At 31.3% G+C, this 18,153-nt stretch overlaps 1 protein-coding gene across 1 annotated transcript; it reads right to left on the reverse strand.

Annotated features, from left to right (window-relative positions):
* Window positions 1-2,535: 2,535 nt before the first annotated feature.
* LOC134712726 (matrix metalloproteinase-16-like) lies at window positions 2,536-17,863 on the reverse strand. Its single transcript, XM_063574563.1, has 11 exons — window positions 17,606-17,863; window positions 16,345-16,468; window positions 12,192-12,305; window positions 11,243-11,343; window positions 10,795-10,999; window positions 10,089-10,247; window positions 9,186-9,458; window positions 8,631-8,767; window positions 8,249-8,387; window positions 7,514-7,686; window positions 2,536-4,893 (listed from the first exon to the last, which is right to left on the reverse strand). Exons 1-11 carry the CDS (start codon window positions 17,702-17,704, stop codon window positions 4,627-4,629), a joined length of 1,791 nt encoding a protein of 596 aa, XP_063430633.1. The 5' UTR covers window positions 17,705-17,863; the 3' UTR covers window positions 2,536-4,626.
* Between the last annotated feature and the right edge of the window lie 290 nt (window positions 17,864-18,153).

Consider the following 18,153-nt stretch of genomic DNA (forward strand, 5'->3'; position numbering starts at 1 on the left):
CATACAGCGAGGTTCAACCCACACTTTTTTCGTTAAATGTGCAGATGACGCAGACTTACTTAAAATATCTAAGATTACAATTATTGACGTCATTAGCGCATCTCAAGTGAAGCTAAGTATCGTCTTCATCATATCTTATAGTGAGTGAAGTAAAATATCAGGTAGTATAATTAAAGAAAGTTTGTATAACAGAAGATTCATAGATACCTCATTAACAAAGTAAATTTGAAAAAGCCAAAGTATACAATTTCCTATATGATACTAATATGTTTAATTATCACAACAAAATATAGAAATAAAAACAAAGAACGCATATACTAGAGAACAATACAAATTATTACGCTCAATGTAATTATTTTTAAGTAAAGACACCAGTAGTATACCGCTGTTTGAAAGACAAAAGTCAATAAATCGATTAAGCGAAAACAGGGCAAAAACCAAACTGAGGGAAACATTTCAACTATAAGAGGTACGCATCGGACGAACAGATCCTATGAACTTCAACACTGCCTTGACCATATTTTATCATTCCTTTTCCTGTATATATATTGATTTTTAACCAATCTCCTTATAAATACGTTCCTTCTGCATAGAAATGTTAGTAAAAAAAACTAAAGCAAATATTCTAATTATTAACATGAACAATTTGAAATATTTCGCAGCAAATTTGCATCTGAAAATAAATGCTTGATTTATTTCCCTTAGACTGGGTTCGGTCGACTTATTATCCATTTATAATAACTATTACTTCGTTGATTGACTTCAATAAAAAGAGATGTGTAATGCTTTTCAATGATACAGCTATCCAACAGTGTTCAGATGACGAATAAAACAGCAATTATAGGCACTAGTACGGCTTTTCAACAATGAGATATAAAACCAAACCTTATATATAGTAAGCTAGGAAAGATCCCCCGACATAACAAAAAACGTTTTAACAACTCAATCATGAAAACTAACAGTCTGACCACCCACTAAATATACAATGCAATGTAAAATATGTTATATGGTTTTGCTTACATGAAAAAAATACTAAAGCCCACCTGACAAAACCAAACTAAGGCCGACAACACAGCTAGTACTAGTAATTTGCTAGTTCCCGAAGCAATCACCCACCTAGTAGCCAGAACATCAATACTGACATAATAAGTATATAGCTATTGTTCGGTTAATATATTTTTAGCAGTAGACATGTATATCCCTTATGCTCGTTACCTCAAAAATATTTTGATATGAGTGTCACTGATGAGTCTTATGTAGACGAAATGCGCTTCTGGCGTACTAAACTATAATCATGGAAACTTTGATAACTATTTAGACCACTGGGTCGATGCCACTGCTAGTGGAAGTTTCGTCCCCGAGGGTATCACCAGCCCAGTAGTCAACATTTCGGTGTTGACAAGAATATCAATTAAATGTGGTCATTTTTATAAATTTCCTGTTTACAAAACTTAATTTTTTTCGAAAAACTAAGGATTTTCTTATCCCAGGCATAGATTACCTAGGCCGTATTAGGCACAACTTTTTGGAATTTTGGATCCTCAATGCTCTTCAACTTTGTATTTGTTTGGCTTTATAAATATTTTGATATGAGCGTCACTCCTTGTAACTTTGATAACTATCTCTGCACTGACATGAACATACGGATATTGTTTGATGAGAATGTGATGTTAGCCTGTTTTACAATGTCCGAATATATGGCAGTTGTTATCAAATAGTTCTACGTTGGTTTCTTTTCTATAAATGTTTGGTTAGTTTTATTGTTTTTGCACTTCAGTGTTCCTGACATTCCTTTGTTTTACCCTTATAGTTAGTGTGTTTCCCTCGGTTTTGATTTGTAACATGTATTTGTTTTTCTCAATCAAGTGATGACTTTTAAAAGCGGTATTCTTCTGTTGCCTTTATTTGCACATATCCTTTTTAAAGCAAGAATATACATATCCCTACTAAAAAAAATGATTCATTGTTCAGATCTGGTTACACTTTTGGTTCTTTTTTGTGTTTTATCAGCATTTACGTTTGAACAAGAATTCGAATTTTCAAAATACTTGGCCTCGAACATCACTGAACAGACATTAATTGACGAATTGCACTTCTAGCGTATTAAAATTAATTGTACCGTTAATGCTATTTCGTCAATAACCTACAAGTATATTGTTTTATCAAACTATGCTGTTATACAACTTTTTAAATCTTTTTAAGTCAAGGAATAGAATTTATATTCCTGAGGCAAAGCTCTGTCTCCTTTCCCAACTGGTCATATTTGAAGTCATTTTTGTTTTTGTTTTATCCACTCTTTAAGGTTGTATTGATTACGATGTTTCAAATATTTTGACCTCGTTCATCAAAGAAGAGACTTAAAATGACTATAATAAATATTTTCAAGATCAATGCAAATGTCGCATACATTCTGTAATTTTGTAAATCTTATCATATGTTATTAAAGACTATAATAACATACTAAACCTAGAATATTAAATAATTTATTCAGAATTTTACGGGTATTTTCTATCTAAAGAGAAAACAAGCCATGTGTAGGGATAACATTTAATGGTATGATATAAATGAGGAGTATTTGTACAGTTGTACTATTGATTCACACATTTTATTACAAAATTCATGGCACATATTTAAAACTTTTGTATATCTAATGATTTTTAAAAAACACTGATTGTTTCCTTTTCTTTGTACATTCATTACCTCAGTAGCACTTATTATGCATATTAATTTCTATCTTACAACATACATATAAAAATGATGTATAAAAACAGTTATATCATATAACAAAATAAAATTCAAAATATCAATAAATCACATATATCAAAAACAAAGAGCCATGTGTAATGATGATGTCTAAATGCAATTTAAGTCACACATGTAATCATAACATACGATCAAATCCGACATTTAAGCATAACATGCAAACTCATCAGATATATAATCATAACATACAAACCAATCACACATATATTCATAATTTACACACATATCACACGTGTAATCATGAAAAACACACATACAAATGTATCACACATGAAATAATTACATACAAACTAATCACACATATAATCATAATATACCAACCAATCACACATATAGTCATAATATACAAACATATCACACGTGTACTTTTAACATACAAACATATCACACGTGTACTCGTAAAAAACATATCACACATGAAACTCTTTCATACAAACAGTCAGTAATCATTACAATAACAAAATTATATATCGAATCATAACGAACAAATCATTTATCTCATTATAACTATATAAACAAATTACAAATATCAGAACATACAATCAAACCACATATAGCATAACATACAACCAAACCACAAATATAATCAAAACATTAACAAAACACATGTAATCATTACAAATGTATAAATCGCATACGAAATCCCAATATATAAATGTTATATAAATCCCACTTGTAATCATGAAATACAAACAAATCACAAATGGTAAAATAACAGGTAAATGTAATAACAATGGAATCCTTGCTAACAACATACAGACATGACTTATATTCCTAAAATGTCTTTTTTTCATGTATTCTAAATATGGCACAATTGATAACTTTTCGAAGGAAATGAAGGTTTAGGTATAAAAAAAGGTATAAAAAGGTATATAAATAAAGAAACATTTCACTCTCAACCTTTAGATTGATGATTAAGAAAGGTTTAAAGATACAAGTCAGATTGTTCAATATACTTTATATTTCCATCAATAAGAAAGGTTTCTATATTTATTATAGCTGGTTTGGACACACTTTTGACAGATTAACTTTCATACATCTTTCACAATTCAAAATAGAGCTATTTTCTAAAAGATTTAATCCTATTTTGTGGGTTGATGGTTCATTTTTAAATAAATAACAGGTCACTACATTTTGTATGAATGTCTCAAAATAAATAACAAGCATTATCTACAATATAATTAAGTCCATTTCATCAATATATACAAACAAAATCAAAACCAACTACTACTGATAAGTAAAATGCTACAACCGGTTGATGTCTTATAATGAAATAAAATACATATGAACAACATATTCCACTATAGTCTCGGATCCTGGATCGCTGATCGACGAAAGTAGTAATTTCAGACCTTACATAGAATGGCTTGGACTAGGACCCAAAGCTAATATGTACACGATAAATGGGCCAGTCATAAGTAACCCCACCATATTAAGAGACAGACAGATTTCACCGGAAAACAAAGGATTTTAAAATGAAAGAAGTAAACCATTTTCATTTTATAAGCCTTTTAGATTTAATTCCCTTTATGATATTTTATCATCAAAACAAACTATAGAAAATAACGAAATATTGAAGAATATTGACCATAGTTTGCCATTCATGTTCTGTATGTATACTCTTAACCTTTTAAATATACATGAACATGACAACTAGCCTGTTTACACGCTAACTCCACATAGGAATATTAAAAACAAACTAATGCGAACAACCTAATGATTAACTTGAGGAACTTGGGAATATTTCACAGCAGACCTGTAGCTATAAAATAATGCTGGATTTATCTCCCTTAGACTGGGTTCGTTGAACATGGAATGTAATTAGTACCCGTTTATAATTTTTAAATATTTTTCAATTCATCATCACAAATGAATATTACAGAGCACTATTAACAAGCTAATAATAAAAGTTAAAGACGTACTATATTTGGAAGCAGAATTAATGTTATTATGTGCGTCCATGTAGGTTGTTCCGTCATCTTCTATAACCAACCATTGTTCATCTTTATCATTTTTCTCTGATTGTCCTTTGTCATCTTGTATGTAAGGGTTTCTTATGTCTGTCATTTCACCTTGATTTGGACATCCTAACCACCATGTAGCAACTGATCTTGGGTATGTGGCGTCAACCTAGAAGGTAAAATGTATAATAAGGACTGATGTGTGTTGTTTCTACTTGAAATGTGAAGTATCATCATAATTATCCTTGTAAATTTGGTCTTATCTGACTACCTGTTTATATTTCTATCAATAAACTGTTTAAATACGGTCATAATATTTCCTATTAATAATTTAATTTTAATGTTGGACTGTATTCATCAATCTTCTTACAACGTTATTAAAGTTTGAAAAATAATAGCTAATTCGAGGGTACATTGTTTCGTGTTTCATCATTTGCTCTTCACAAAGTTACTTAAAAGTCATCTTTCGTCACGTACTTAAATTCACAGGTTCACCTACATTTAAAAACCAACAGCCATTGTTATCCCAATACAAATAGCGATGTACACATTACATATAGGTTGGTCTGCATATATATGATATAATTTTCATTTTCAATGTGTATGTAATTGGAGGTGAACAGGTACGTAGTTTTATGACATTTCAGTCGATGTTTAAGAAATAAATTATGAGGATGAACATATTTAACAATCATTGTTACAAAAGATACATTTTAATTTTAAATTGATTGAAAAAGAAAAGTAGATAAAATTTGAATAATTAATCCAAGCGTGAATTATATAGCTTAATCATAACTGCAGGTAAACGTGTGGGTTGTTAACATTCATCTTTTTAACCACACTTCTCCTCATGGTAATAAATTAATAATACAATTTGAAGATTTGAATAGTAAATGACTTATATCAAACATGTCGATCGATAGTCAAAAGTTCAATATCCATTTTACTGATTGCCAATGAGACAACTATTAACCTACATATTACAAGAAATGTCTCTCTTATCTTGAGAAAGCGTATAAAGACGGATTCATTAACCCGAACTCGATTCACAAACCTCTCTCCTTTAGACCTGTTATAATGTTTATAAACTGTTTTCTACATAAAAAAATGCCTGTACAAAGTCAGGAATCTGACAGTTGTTATCCATTTGTTTGCTATGTTTGTGCTTTTTGTGATTTTGCCATTTGATTAGGGTCTCTCTTTTTTAAATTTTCCTAGGAGTTCAGTATTTTTGAGATTTTACTTTTTCCAAATCAGTTCTACTCCTGATAGAAATACAGTATATTCTTGATAAAACTGTTAGAATAAATTATAGAAGTTCTTAGGTTGAACTTTCCAAAACAATTCCTAACTAGGTCTAACAGGATTAGTTATACTATAGATCTGTTCCAAGGGTAAAACTGGTTAAAATTATCATAGATTAAAACATTTCTAAATGACATAAATAAAAGCAGCTGAATAAAGGCAACAGTATAGTAGACCACTGTTCAGAGGAAAACAACGGCACAAAAAAAAACAAATCCAAAATACATAGAAAAAAAAACTGTAGACAGTAATTGCATATTCCTGACTTGGAACAGGACAATTTAAGAAAAAAAGTGGACTGAACTTGGTTTTATGGCTATCCAAACGTTACGCTTACAGGTCGACTGTCATCAGATTGATGTCAAATGCCTTGTGATGTATAGACGGACGACGTGTCATGTAATATAAGATATAATAGTGTACGTAGATTTACGAAGCCAAAATGTCTATGCTTTTAAATAAAGGTGTCTCTTAAAATCATACAAACAGAAAAAGATAGATTGATCGCGGTTTCACCTTCAAATTTACTTTACAAAGAGAGTTATTCTAATGTACTTTCAATTTACTATATGAAAAGTATGATTATCGATGAGACAAATATCCATGTAATCCAAAAAGACAAGAATGTCATTTTCCAATTTACATGGAATTCGTTTATTTTGAGTGTAATAAATGCTGTATCATAATATATAAAGTTAGATGCTATTTTAACATTGCAATGGACACCCTGACACCTGATCTTTACACAACTGTCATATTTGTAATGTTTATGTTATTATATTCACAATAACATATTGTTCACAATTCATGTTTACACCTGGGTAACAAGATGAAACACCGCTAAATATATGTGTTGTATGATACGGTTATATTTTTTAAAAATAAGCATGGGAACGAAAAGAGACATTAAATATACGTCAAGTAGACAGAAATCCAAAAACAGAAGCATATAGAATATGTCACTAAAACTCTTTAGTATCCAAACTTTGATATAGTCCGTCGAAAATAAATTACACAGAAACAATCAAAGATCTACAATCAAAACTCGACGCTGAAATAACGAAACACATTCTGACGATACCGTACAGGGCTTTGGTGTTACTATAACGAGTGTTTCTATTAACAGTCATATACATACAAATAGAGCTTTTAAAGTTATTCCATTTTCATTCCATTTTGTAGTATATATTTTGGTTAAAACATTGAAGGGCTTATTCTGATGAAGAGATATTTGTTTGGAACAGGTAGTGTGATATGTTCTTTGAAACAGTCAAGTGCATTAAATTACACTGTAGCTAAAGGTATGAGTCTCCAATGCCAGTTTTGTTACTGGGTAAAAAGAATATCTATATGAACATATAGAAGTCTGTATAGGTCGATCGAAAAGGATGATTTTTTGAATGTTGTCTTGTTTTTGTTATAAAATTCACCAATCTTTTTAACTAAAATGTGTAAAGTATCTGACATTTAAAAACTACACTTACTGTAAAAAGATGATCATTATATCTGTAATATTTCTCGCCGCTGAAAAAGTATGTCCTTCCATTCTCCCACTTAAAAGCTGCAGTTATCTTCTTTGGTAAACCTCTCCATACCGACACTGGTCGGGGATACCCGTACTCTACCTTTCTCCCAGAGTATCTCCAATAATAACCATCTGAAATAAATAAATAAATGTTATCAACTTTGATATGACATGGTCATTGAATCAATCTACATTGCTATAGTATATCCCGTCTTATTTTGTGTATTATATCTAAGTTGACCAATCGACACTGAATTGAATCGGTATAAATGTGATTACTTATTTATACATGTTTATCGTCTTGATAAATCCCCGTTTACTGAAATACATTTTAGAAATTACAACAGAATTATGATTATTCTTTTTCCATGAATTGTCATATGTTACACAAATATAAGTTTCTATGATTAAAATTGAGAATGGAAATGGGGAATGTGTCAAAGAGACAACAACCCGACCAAATAAAAAAACAACAGCAGAAGGTCACCAACAGGTCTTCAATGTAGCGAGAAATTCCCGCACCCGGAGGCGAAATGTTTTCAAATCATTACGAATTACCATTGCCATTCTAGAAATATAACACATATATAGGCAACATGAATACCATCAAAATAGTTCTTAAATTCAGAATCTCTGAATGTGTAGATCTGTGCGCATGTTAAAATTCGTTGTTGTCAACTTGGAAGATTCTCACCTTTGAAGAAATAAGTTTTACCATTACCGCTCCAGACCACAGCAGCATCTATACCAGCAGGCACTCCACTGAACCCAACAGATATCTTTTTAGGACCATATATTCTCTTGGTGTTCTCAAACTTCCAATAAACATCATCCTATAAACAAAAAAGGATACACTGTTTGAATAAAGATCACTACATACAAGTACAATTCCTACTGGCATCTCGTTTTCATTTTGAATTGTTTTACATTCTTCATTTCTGCTCATTGTTGAAGGTCGTGCACAGACTTTCAGTTGTTTACATCAACGTCAAATCAATAGACTCTGGAGGATATTCCTCTCATTGGAAAACATACCATATATCTTTATTTCAATATTAATATTTTGTGATACTAACCTTAAAAATATAGGTATATCCATTGTCCCATGTAATAGCGGAATCTATTGGTCCCTCTACACCTTTGAAATCCCGTGATATTCTCCTCGGAAAACCTCGGACGATACCATATCGTGTTAAACGATAATAATGTTTTCCTGTAACAAGATTATTTATGTTAGTAATTCACCTGCAAAACTGCATTAGCAGTATATTAAATCACTAAAAAACATGAATACAATTACAAATCATGTTTAAAAAAATGATCCAATATCTACGATTAATAGTCATTTGCTTTCAATATTTATGAAAAAAAATTCCCAATATGAACTACTAAAGCAATATTTTTTATTATTGTGTCTGAAAACCTGAAACGGTTAAATATTTCAAGTTATGGAACACAAATATCAGAGGAAGACCATAAACAATACAATTAATCATGAAGAGATGTTTAAATATTAATTAACCTTAATCAATTGAAATCAGATTTGTTGTATAATTGTAAAGGACAAAGTTATAATAAATCTACATAAAATCTTTGACTATTCCTAACTTATAAGCTTTTTTTCTACATACCTTTGAAGATATAAGTTTCGCCATTTTTCAGTCTTGTTATGGCGTCTATATAAGCATGTCTACATATGTGTGGGATTTGCACAACTGGACTTTTAGATGTAGTAGTAATTCTGTCTGTAGTGGTTGGTTTTGGTGTCATTGGTTTGGGAATCATGTTTTGGTCTTTCATTGGTTTCCATGGTTTCACCGGTTTCCATGGTTTCATCGTTGTAGTGGTAGTGGTTGTGGTAGTTGTCGTTGGTAGTGTAGGCGTTGGTGTGTTCTTTGGTGTTCCTTTTAAAAGAAAACAATGAGAATCTGTATGACTTATAATGCAATCCAACGTATTGATGATTATAACTATCAATAATCGTTCACTAGTTTCAAACAGTTTCCCACTCACTCACTCAATCTTTTATTCGACAGTTTTGCTCAGGATAACGCATGTTAAACCTGCCAGTAAGTAAATTTTGGCCATTATTTGCATTTGCACAAAACATGAAAAAGAAATAATATTCTGAATTCGAAACCATTTTTCTGTTAAAAGCGAAGTTTTGTTTTACAGATTCTCAGATATAAATGTACTCAATACTTTATACTTAAGCAGTTCATTAAAATGCATCAAAAATGTCTTCAACAACGCTCTACAATCCTGTTAAATCTTTCTTTTATACTGTGTATATGATTAAATATAAAGTTTAACTGTATTTTATCCTCAATTTTCACTACGTTTCACCCCATATATAGATAGGGTTCATGTTTCTCAGTCTTATTTTATGTGTTTTTTTAAATTCTCTGTTTATCTTCATCTGAGTTTTGAATGTCAACTATTTTTGGTATCTTTATTTTTGGTATCCGGATTAGAGACAACTAATACCATTGTATATGTTTGGTTTCATTGACTTTAATTAACAGTGAGTTTACCATATAATGCTTGTATGGCAGCTACATCATCCCTTCCAAGTTTGAAATCTTTTGTGTGGCCTTTATAAAACGGTGCCATTAACGCACTGTAAATGTTGGAATGTGCCAGTCCTAAGGAATGTCCGAATTCGTGTGTTGCAACTTGAAAAAAATCCACACCTGCAATATAAAATTACATTTACTTTTATTATTAAGAAGAGAGCTTGGTTTATTATTATATAGTAATTAAGTAGTTCATGTTGATATCAAACAGTACCGACTCAAGTTAACATATTGTCTGTCCTTCGGTCGGCTTGTTGTCTCTTTTGGTGCATTCCCCATTTCCATTTTCAATTTTATTTCTTTTTTTTTGTGGTAAACTTTTTGCTGAGGTGCCAACTATTACAGGATTAAATGTGGCCAACAGAAAATCATTATTCGTGTATACACTACAGTTTTCTTTATCACCATCTGATATCGCACTGACATTGTAAAAAGAAGAAAAAAGATAAGAGAATTAAGGGATATTAAAATATATAGAAAAGAAATTAGAAATTAGAAAACCTTTCTCGGAGTTTTAAACGGAAACACTATTAATTTTCAAAAAATGAAACATATATCATACAATAGTTACATGAGTTTTAATAGGGATAATGCGCTAGAAAAACTTAAAAAAAATTAATTCGAACTATTGAACAGATCAAGAAATTTATTTCAACCACTTTACCGTCGGGAAGATTAATAGTCCATGGTTCATCATCATCAAAGTGGGCGTCTCCTCCGAACTGTGGGAAGAAAGCATGAGCTAATGTTTGACCTTTACCATCAAATGGGTTATTATCGCCATGCCAATATTTTTCAAATCGTATATCAATATCCACTGGTCCGGAGTATTTCCTAGTAAACGTTAAAGGTGAAACTTCGCTCCAAACCTGAAATAAAAAAATAAATAAATATATTTTAATGGATTGTCAGAAACTTTTTTTTATTTATAAATCTTTTGTTTACTACGGTTTGTTTTTTAGTTTTTAGTGATAACGTTATATTTTCTCGCTTTCTTTCTCTTTTGTCCCATAATTTTGATGCACCCTAAGTGCTTATCCTACTGTAGTCCCATTTCGTAATTTATTGAGTTTATGATTTTAATTCCCATTATTTACATCTCTTTTACTCACTTGAAATGCATTGTGTATTTCCCTGTCGACATCTGCTTTCTTTATCTTTGAACCATATTTGGATATTTTATATGTTAAATAGTGCTTTGACCATTTACTGCCTGTAAATAAAATGCATCATTTTTAAAAATCTGACTGCTTCCAATTACCACTCGAGATGGAATGAATGTATTACTCTTATGTCAACAACAACATTATTTTCATGTATATGCAGTACAATATGTTATGCAAAGATCAAGTCCTAAATAACATCTGTAATAGAATATTTGTCAGCAAAACATAAGTATTTTTGAGAGCCAGTTATTGTCAATGTTTCACAGATGGCCGTGACGAATGATACAGGTGTACCTATGCTCTATAAGAAAAACAATTATCACACATCTACCATGTTATCAGTTGCCTACTTGATAAATCTCTATAGTTTCAAACGTTTTGGTTATTCATTCACTTCAATATAAGCCAAAGCATCTTGTGGATCAAGAATTGTTAATTTTTCATTAAAACAGTATGATTTTAATTTAAAAAAAATTAAGATCATTGAAACTGTTATCACCAAGATATTTGAACTTTAATGACAACAATGTTCATATGGGAACCAAGTGCGCTCCTTTTCTCGTCGACTTGTTCATTTGTTTGTTTGAGGTGACTCCAACCAGTAGCTTATCAAGACTTTGTGTTTCACTATAAATAAATTTGTTGAAGATGTTCTGTCATTAAACAACTGTTGTTATATACTATGATATACTATGGAGTCTTCGATACTTAGAACTGTTGATTTCAATTTTTATTAAACAGAAAGTACATGTGGGGTTTGCGTTTCTTTTGAAACTCAGAATAATTACAACACTTAAATTTTCTTATTTCTTAATTGTTAATCAGTATGAAATATAGTAAAACGATTTATTAAATGTAATAATGTAATTGCATAATTTGTAATTATTGTAGTTACCATGTAAAGCGTATCGTTTCTTTCTCTTGGCATTATCAGACGTTCCTTGCATATCGTCCTTGACGCCACACCTTGGGCGCTTCATCATCTCCTTTGTAGATGTGTCAAGAACACCTGGAATGAAACATACATTTATCTGCATGTTAATTAAAGAATGACAGGTGAGAGACACGTGTGGTACCGTCTACCATACAGATATACCGGATGGCTTCCTTTGTTACAAAATGAAGGTTGAAATATTTCATATTCATTTTTCTTGTCAGAAGCCACATGTTGTTCATCAGATACATTTATTTCGATGTTACATTTTGGTAAATTATCAATACCCAGGAACCTTAATCGCATGTGTTCACTGTCTAGCTCTGACTTTAAAAATTGTATGGGATCTATTTATCTTTCACTGGCGTACGGTCAGGAAAGGAGGAGTAAACTCAGTGGTTTTTACCCTCACGTTTTGGCAAAAACTACTATACATGTGTTTATAAAACGAAAACGAAAGAGGACATTGACTAACACCTAGTCCATAGTTAAGTTTGGATTTTTCTTTTGCTTTTCTATTTTTGTACACCCACCCCCTTTTCCCCCCACCCCCTGCACCTTTGAGTCAACTCATACTGCCTTGCGCTTTCTGATGGTGCATTGCTCTAACACATTTTACGTACATTCATCTGACGGAGTTTGCACCAGTAAGATAGATGCAGTTTGTATGATACAGTAGTGTTATGGCACTAGTATCTGAGAAGCTTCTGGTTACAAACATATCACATGTAAATAAACGGGTCAGTGATAGGTGTTGGGAATGAATTAAAGATTCATAATCAATTAATGATGCACTTATATGAGATCTTGTAAACATGCAACAGTTCGTTATACATTTATAAACAATGGGTGAAACTTGAACTGACGTCAAATCTTTACAATAGAACATTAATTCTTCGTAAAAAAAATACGGCAACCTTTGTTGGATTCAGTGAAACTACGATATGTACATGTCTAAGGCGGATAGAACATGCATGCTATTTATATTAGCACAGATATTGTAGCTGTTTAAACGTATATCCATGTCCCTTGAGTTGCGTGAAAGAATGAAAACTATTTATAATCTGATATTAACGAATTGATAGAATAATTCTAATACAAATACCACCTGCATTCAACCCTTAATCTGATATTTTTACATCGGAAAATAACTCTGAAAAGATATCGGTCCAATAATCAATTTGAAAAAAACCAGTTTATGTTGTACTTGAAAATTATAAAAATAAAATTTATCAAAGAATGAAATTGTTGTCAATTGTCGTAAGAACAATATGAAAAAAACCAACATCATGCTAGTGCAAAAAAAAAGCTTATTATTATTTTGTACTTGGAAAGTACTTGATTTGTACTACAATTTGTTTGGACAAAAAATAATACAAACAGTGATCACAATATTATATGTTTGGAAAATAATAACTTTCAGAGATTTGAAATAGACAAACTTTCAAAATGTTGAAAATTTTACGGTGTAACCAAAATCTGTAGTATTTGAATTTCAAGTGCAAATCAAGTACTGTAAAATACAGATACCTTAATAGTACAATAGTTTTGAAGTAACAAAATAGTACTAAATCTAAAAAGTAGATTTTCTGTACTACAGATTTTTGGTTCAAAAATACTACCTATGGAAAAAATAACTGTGAAGTAAGTGTTTTCCTGACTTTTAATGCCTACATGAATTTATTCCAGGGTATGTACTAGTTATATTCAAACAGAGTATTTGTTTGTGTTGTGGACCACTTCTAGAAACCTACATTTATGTTTTAGAAGGGTTTGAGACTGAAACCTGCATTAAATTTCAAACGGGTTTGAGGATGAAACCCACGTTGATTTATCAACCAGGTTTTAAGGTTATGCCCATGTGTGCGGTTTGATCAGAATTCCAAAGATTTGCAATCCGAACTTGAACGTCAATTTGATATTAGTATCGTAATACAAATTACTATACTTGAGTATTACATAACAATAATTATATCAGAAGTTAATACTGAACGCTGAAAATAATTAAGCAGATTAATTTTATATAAAGTAATTAAGTTATTGGTACCAGTCTAGCTGTAAATAGTTAAACGATATGATGCCACACAGACGTTAACAGTGCCTATTGTATGTCTTAATTGGCTGTAATATTTTGCACTAAGAAGCAAATTTTCTTAACATGAATGGCGTCAATGCAGACAAAACATGTCCGTAAACAAGGTATTATACAGAGGTAGCATGCACACTTGTTCGGAGCATACTTTCGTTTTTCCAAATATATTACGTCACATTAACAACAGACGTAGTATATACTACTTCAATAAGATAGACCAAACGACACATATTTATGACAGGTTCTTTTATAGACAGTTATCAACAAAACATATCAAGGTCTAAAAAGTCTTAAAAAAGTTCAGAATCAAACAGAAGCTTTCAAAGATCTGGCATCAACTTACTTTTTCTTCAAATTTTAAACAATTATATAATAAATTTCAAATTAACATGTAAAAGAACCTGGAAGAAACACAAAGAAGTTTGAGAAGATGCCAACTGCCAGCTACGTATCCCCAAAAAATATCGGATCAAAGCATTTAGTTACACCACACAATAAACTCTAAAAAGAGAAAACTTCCATGGAAACAGATAAAAGTAATAATTATAGAACTTTTACATGATTCAGATGCATGTGATTTTTTGGAAAACACCTAAGTTATTTTTATGGCTAATGATCTAATGCAAGTTTCGATGTAGAGTCAGTGTACTTGTGGTTTCCCTTCATATTCAAATATATAATCTGATGAAGATAGAGTGTTTCATTGTCCGTATATCATTCACCATGTTTATCAGGTCATTAGGGCATAAAGTAACTTAGACTTTGATAGGTATAGACCACAAAGTACCCATGAAACTTGCATCCCACATAAATCACTTTGTACCTGTAAACATTAATTTGTTATGATGAGACAGAAGCACTTCCGGAAATAAGCTTTGATAAATTGATTGCTTTATGACTGCATGTGATTATTATTGGTACACTCTCAGTTTGATATCAGCTTCTATCTTCTATCAACGTTAATGTTTCTTTAGATACTTTGTTCTACATTTGTACCTGTTATACTAGTGAACATTGTGGAGCAAATGGTATCATAAAACTGACTGTAGATTGATATCTTGAAAAAAAAAACAAGATTATGGGTAAATACTTATAAAGAAAAGTATGAAATAAGAAAAAATAAATCAGAGGCACATCATGTAATGCATCATAATCTTTATATTTGATTCAAATTCTTTAGATCCTTTTCATAGATATGATGTAATGTATGAATAAGAATTTAGTTTTAGATGTACTAGATGAAGTAACAATCAAAGTTTAAATTGATATAATAACACGAGGGTTAGGTCACATTCAGGTTTAAATAATTATGATCTGTTTTTTTCAACCTACAATATAAAAAAGAAGATGTGGTATGATTGCCAAATGAGACAACTGTGCACAAGAGACCAAAATGACACAGATATTAACAACTACATGTCACCGTACGGCCTTCAACAATGAACAACACCCATACCACATAGTCAGCTATAAAAGGCCACTATGAAACACATAAACAAACGACAACCACTGAATTACAGGCTCCTGACTTGGGACAGGCACATACATAAATAATGTGGCGGGGTTAACATGTTAGCGGGATCCCAAACCTCCCCTAACCTGGGACAGTGGTATAACAGTACATCATAAGAACAAACTATAAAAATCAGTTGAAAAGGCCTAACTCATCAGATGGACAAAAATACAAGTGGACGTGGCCTGGTTCTTGTACATCCCGACAACAAAAGACACTAGAAACTATAGTACTCGCAGTTATCTGGCATCTAGTTCAAAGCCACTAACAACTAATAAAAAAAAATCATGCATCTAAGACTTAACTATCAATCCGTACACATCCAACATCCAATGGTTTAGTGTTAAGACGTCATAAACAGTCAGAAAAAAACATGACCATGTGCAATTCCAGTTACAGATATCGAAAGATTGTAATCTTTTGGAATCAGTAACAGGGAAAATTAGTCGTACCTTTTTAAAGACCTTTCTTCCATCCAATTACATAGCTATTTCTGTTTATAAACTCACCTGTAACAGGTAGATTGGCCATCATCTGGAAGTTTTTGACTGCGTCTTTATAGAACTCCTCTGTTCTGTATGCAGCACTACCTGATGATTCCGGAGGTATATAACCATATTTCATTAAATAATTCTGGAAAGATAGTATATCATAAAGTTGTAATTTAGCATAATGTACTGAACTATTTTATATGAAAAAAGAAGATTTTGTAATTTTGCCAATGAGACAACTCTCCACAAGAGACCAAATGTAACAGAAATAAACAACTATAGGTCACCGTACGGCCTTTCAACAATGAGCAAAGCCCATACCACATAGCCAGCTATAAAATGCCCCGAAATGACAAAGGTAAAACTTAGATCAATTTTTAATCGGGTTGCTGTATCAAGACTTTAACCCAACATTTCATTTTGTTTAAATTGATTGTTATTTGATGAATAGTGTTTTCTAATTATACGGATGATATACAATATACTTTAAATGGATAAATTGGAGACAATGTCATAATACTATAGAAAACATATACAAGTTTTGTGCTCTTATAAAAGTAACGTGAAACACTACACCACTTCACATTTCAATGCAATCACAATATCGGCGGGTTAGTTCAGAATAACATAGATTATTATCAGGATCTTCTTTCAAAATTTTCCGCTACAACTGAAGAACTGAAAAACACTATAGGACAATGGTATAGTATATGGTTTAAAACTTCATGTCGGCAGTTTAAAATGTGTCTCTTGTGTAAAAAGGTAAATAGGTCGCAATTAATTAACACTGGCAACTCATCTTTAGCCCTTCTACCCACTATAAAATGCATGAGGATAGCATACACTTCCTTATTTATAAAAAGCCTGACTGGTTGATTTAATGGTCTGAAATGTGAAAATTTAATAAAGACAACTAATAGATTTATTCAATCATAGATGCATAAACCCATGTTATATATACATACATCTATGATATATCCAATCTAATTACAGGAGAGGTAATTAGGATTGTGAAAGTATCGAGAATTAAGGAAATAAATCAGACAAAGTATAACACAACCTACATTAATAGACTGCCAGTTATTTAATAGAAAAACAATGAAATTTACCGTGGGATAATTCAATTATATATTTAATTTATGAAAATTGAATGTTGCTCTACTTAGCGACAGCAATACATGTGTTTGCTATTCTTAAAAAAAATGTACCACTTACGTCACACACCCACTGTCAAATCAATAATGGCATATCATTTGACAAAACATTATATAATTCTTACCGTTTCATCTGCATTTATTACTAAGTTTCCCAAGGTTTCATATTTTATAAATTGTAACACTAATGTTAGACTAAAAATCAGTCTGTTAACTATATCCATTATGTCAAACACTAATTTAGTTCCTTGTTATTCGAATTAGCCTGTATATACAGAGAAATTATAAAAGTAGATTCATAATTTAATCGATATGAAAATAAGTAATATGTTAGTTGCTTCCTACTCCTAAAATAAAGTTTGTGTTAAAAAACCTGTATAAATATATAAACAAGTTACGTCATGATTGACAGGTAAGTTCAAATGGGCGGTCTTAGAACTCTACAGATGAAAAGAGCGCGGGTAATTGCCCTACAAGAGAAGTTTGGAATCAATCACCGGAAAGTTCATATTAGTATTAAAGGGAGTGAAGTAGCCCTGCTCTATTGATACTATACATTAATTGGTAGTCTGTAGGTTTTGTTTATGTAACTTTTGCACCCAATAATTTGTTGTAACCAGAAATCCGGTAAGAAGAATAGGCAGTTACATGATAATAATGACCTAACATCCGA

The sequence above is a fragment of the Mytilus trossulus genome, chromosome 3 (assembly GCF_036588685.1).
Source record: "Mytilus trossulus isolate FHL-02 chromosome 3, PNRI_Mtr1.1.1.hap1, whole genome shotgun sequence".
Classification (NCBI taxonomy): Eukaryota; Metazoa; Mollusca; class Bivalvia; order Mytilida; family Mytilidae; genus Mytilus; species Mytilus trossulus.

Coding starts and splice junctions, on each gene's coding strand:
- LOC134712726 (XM_063574563.1), bottom strand. CDS start 17,704: ATGGATATAGTTAACAGACTGATTTTTAGTCTAACATTAGTGTTACAA. Junction 10,248..10,794: donor GACTATTAATCTTCCCGACG/GTAAAGTGGTTG, acceptor TTTATATTGCAG/GTGTGGATTTTTTTCAAGTT. Junction 4,894..7,513: donor ATAATGATCATCTTTTTACA/GTAAGTGTAGTT, acceptor TTTACCTTCTAG/GTTGACGCCACATACCCAAG.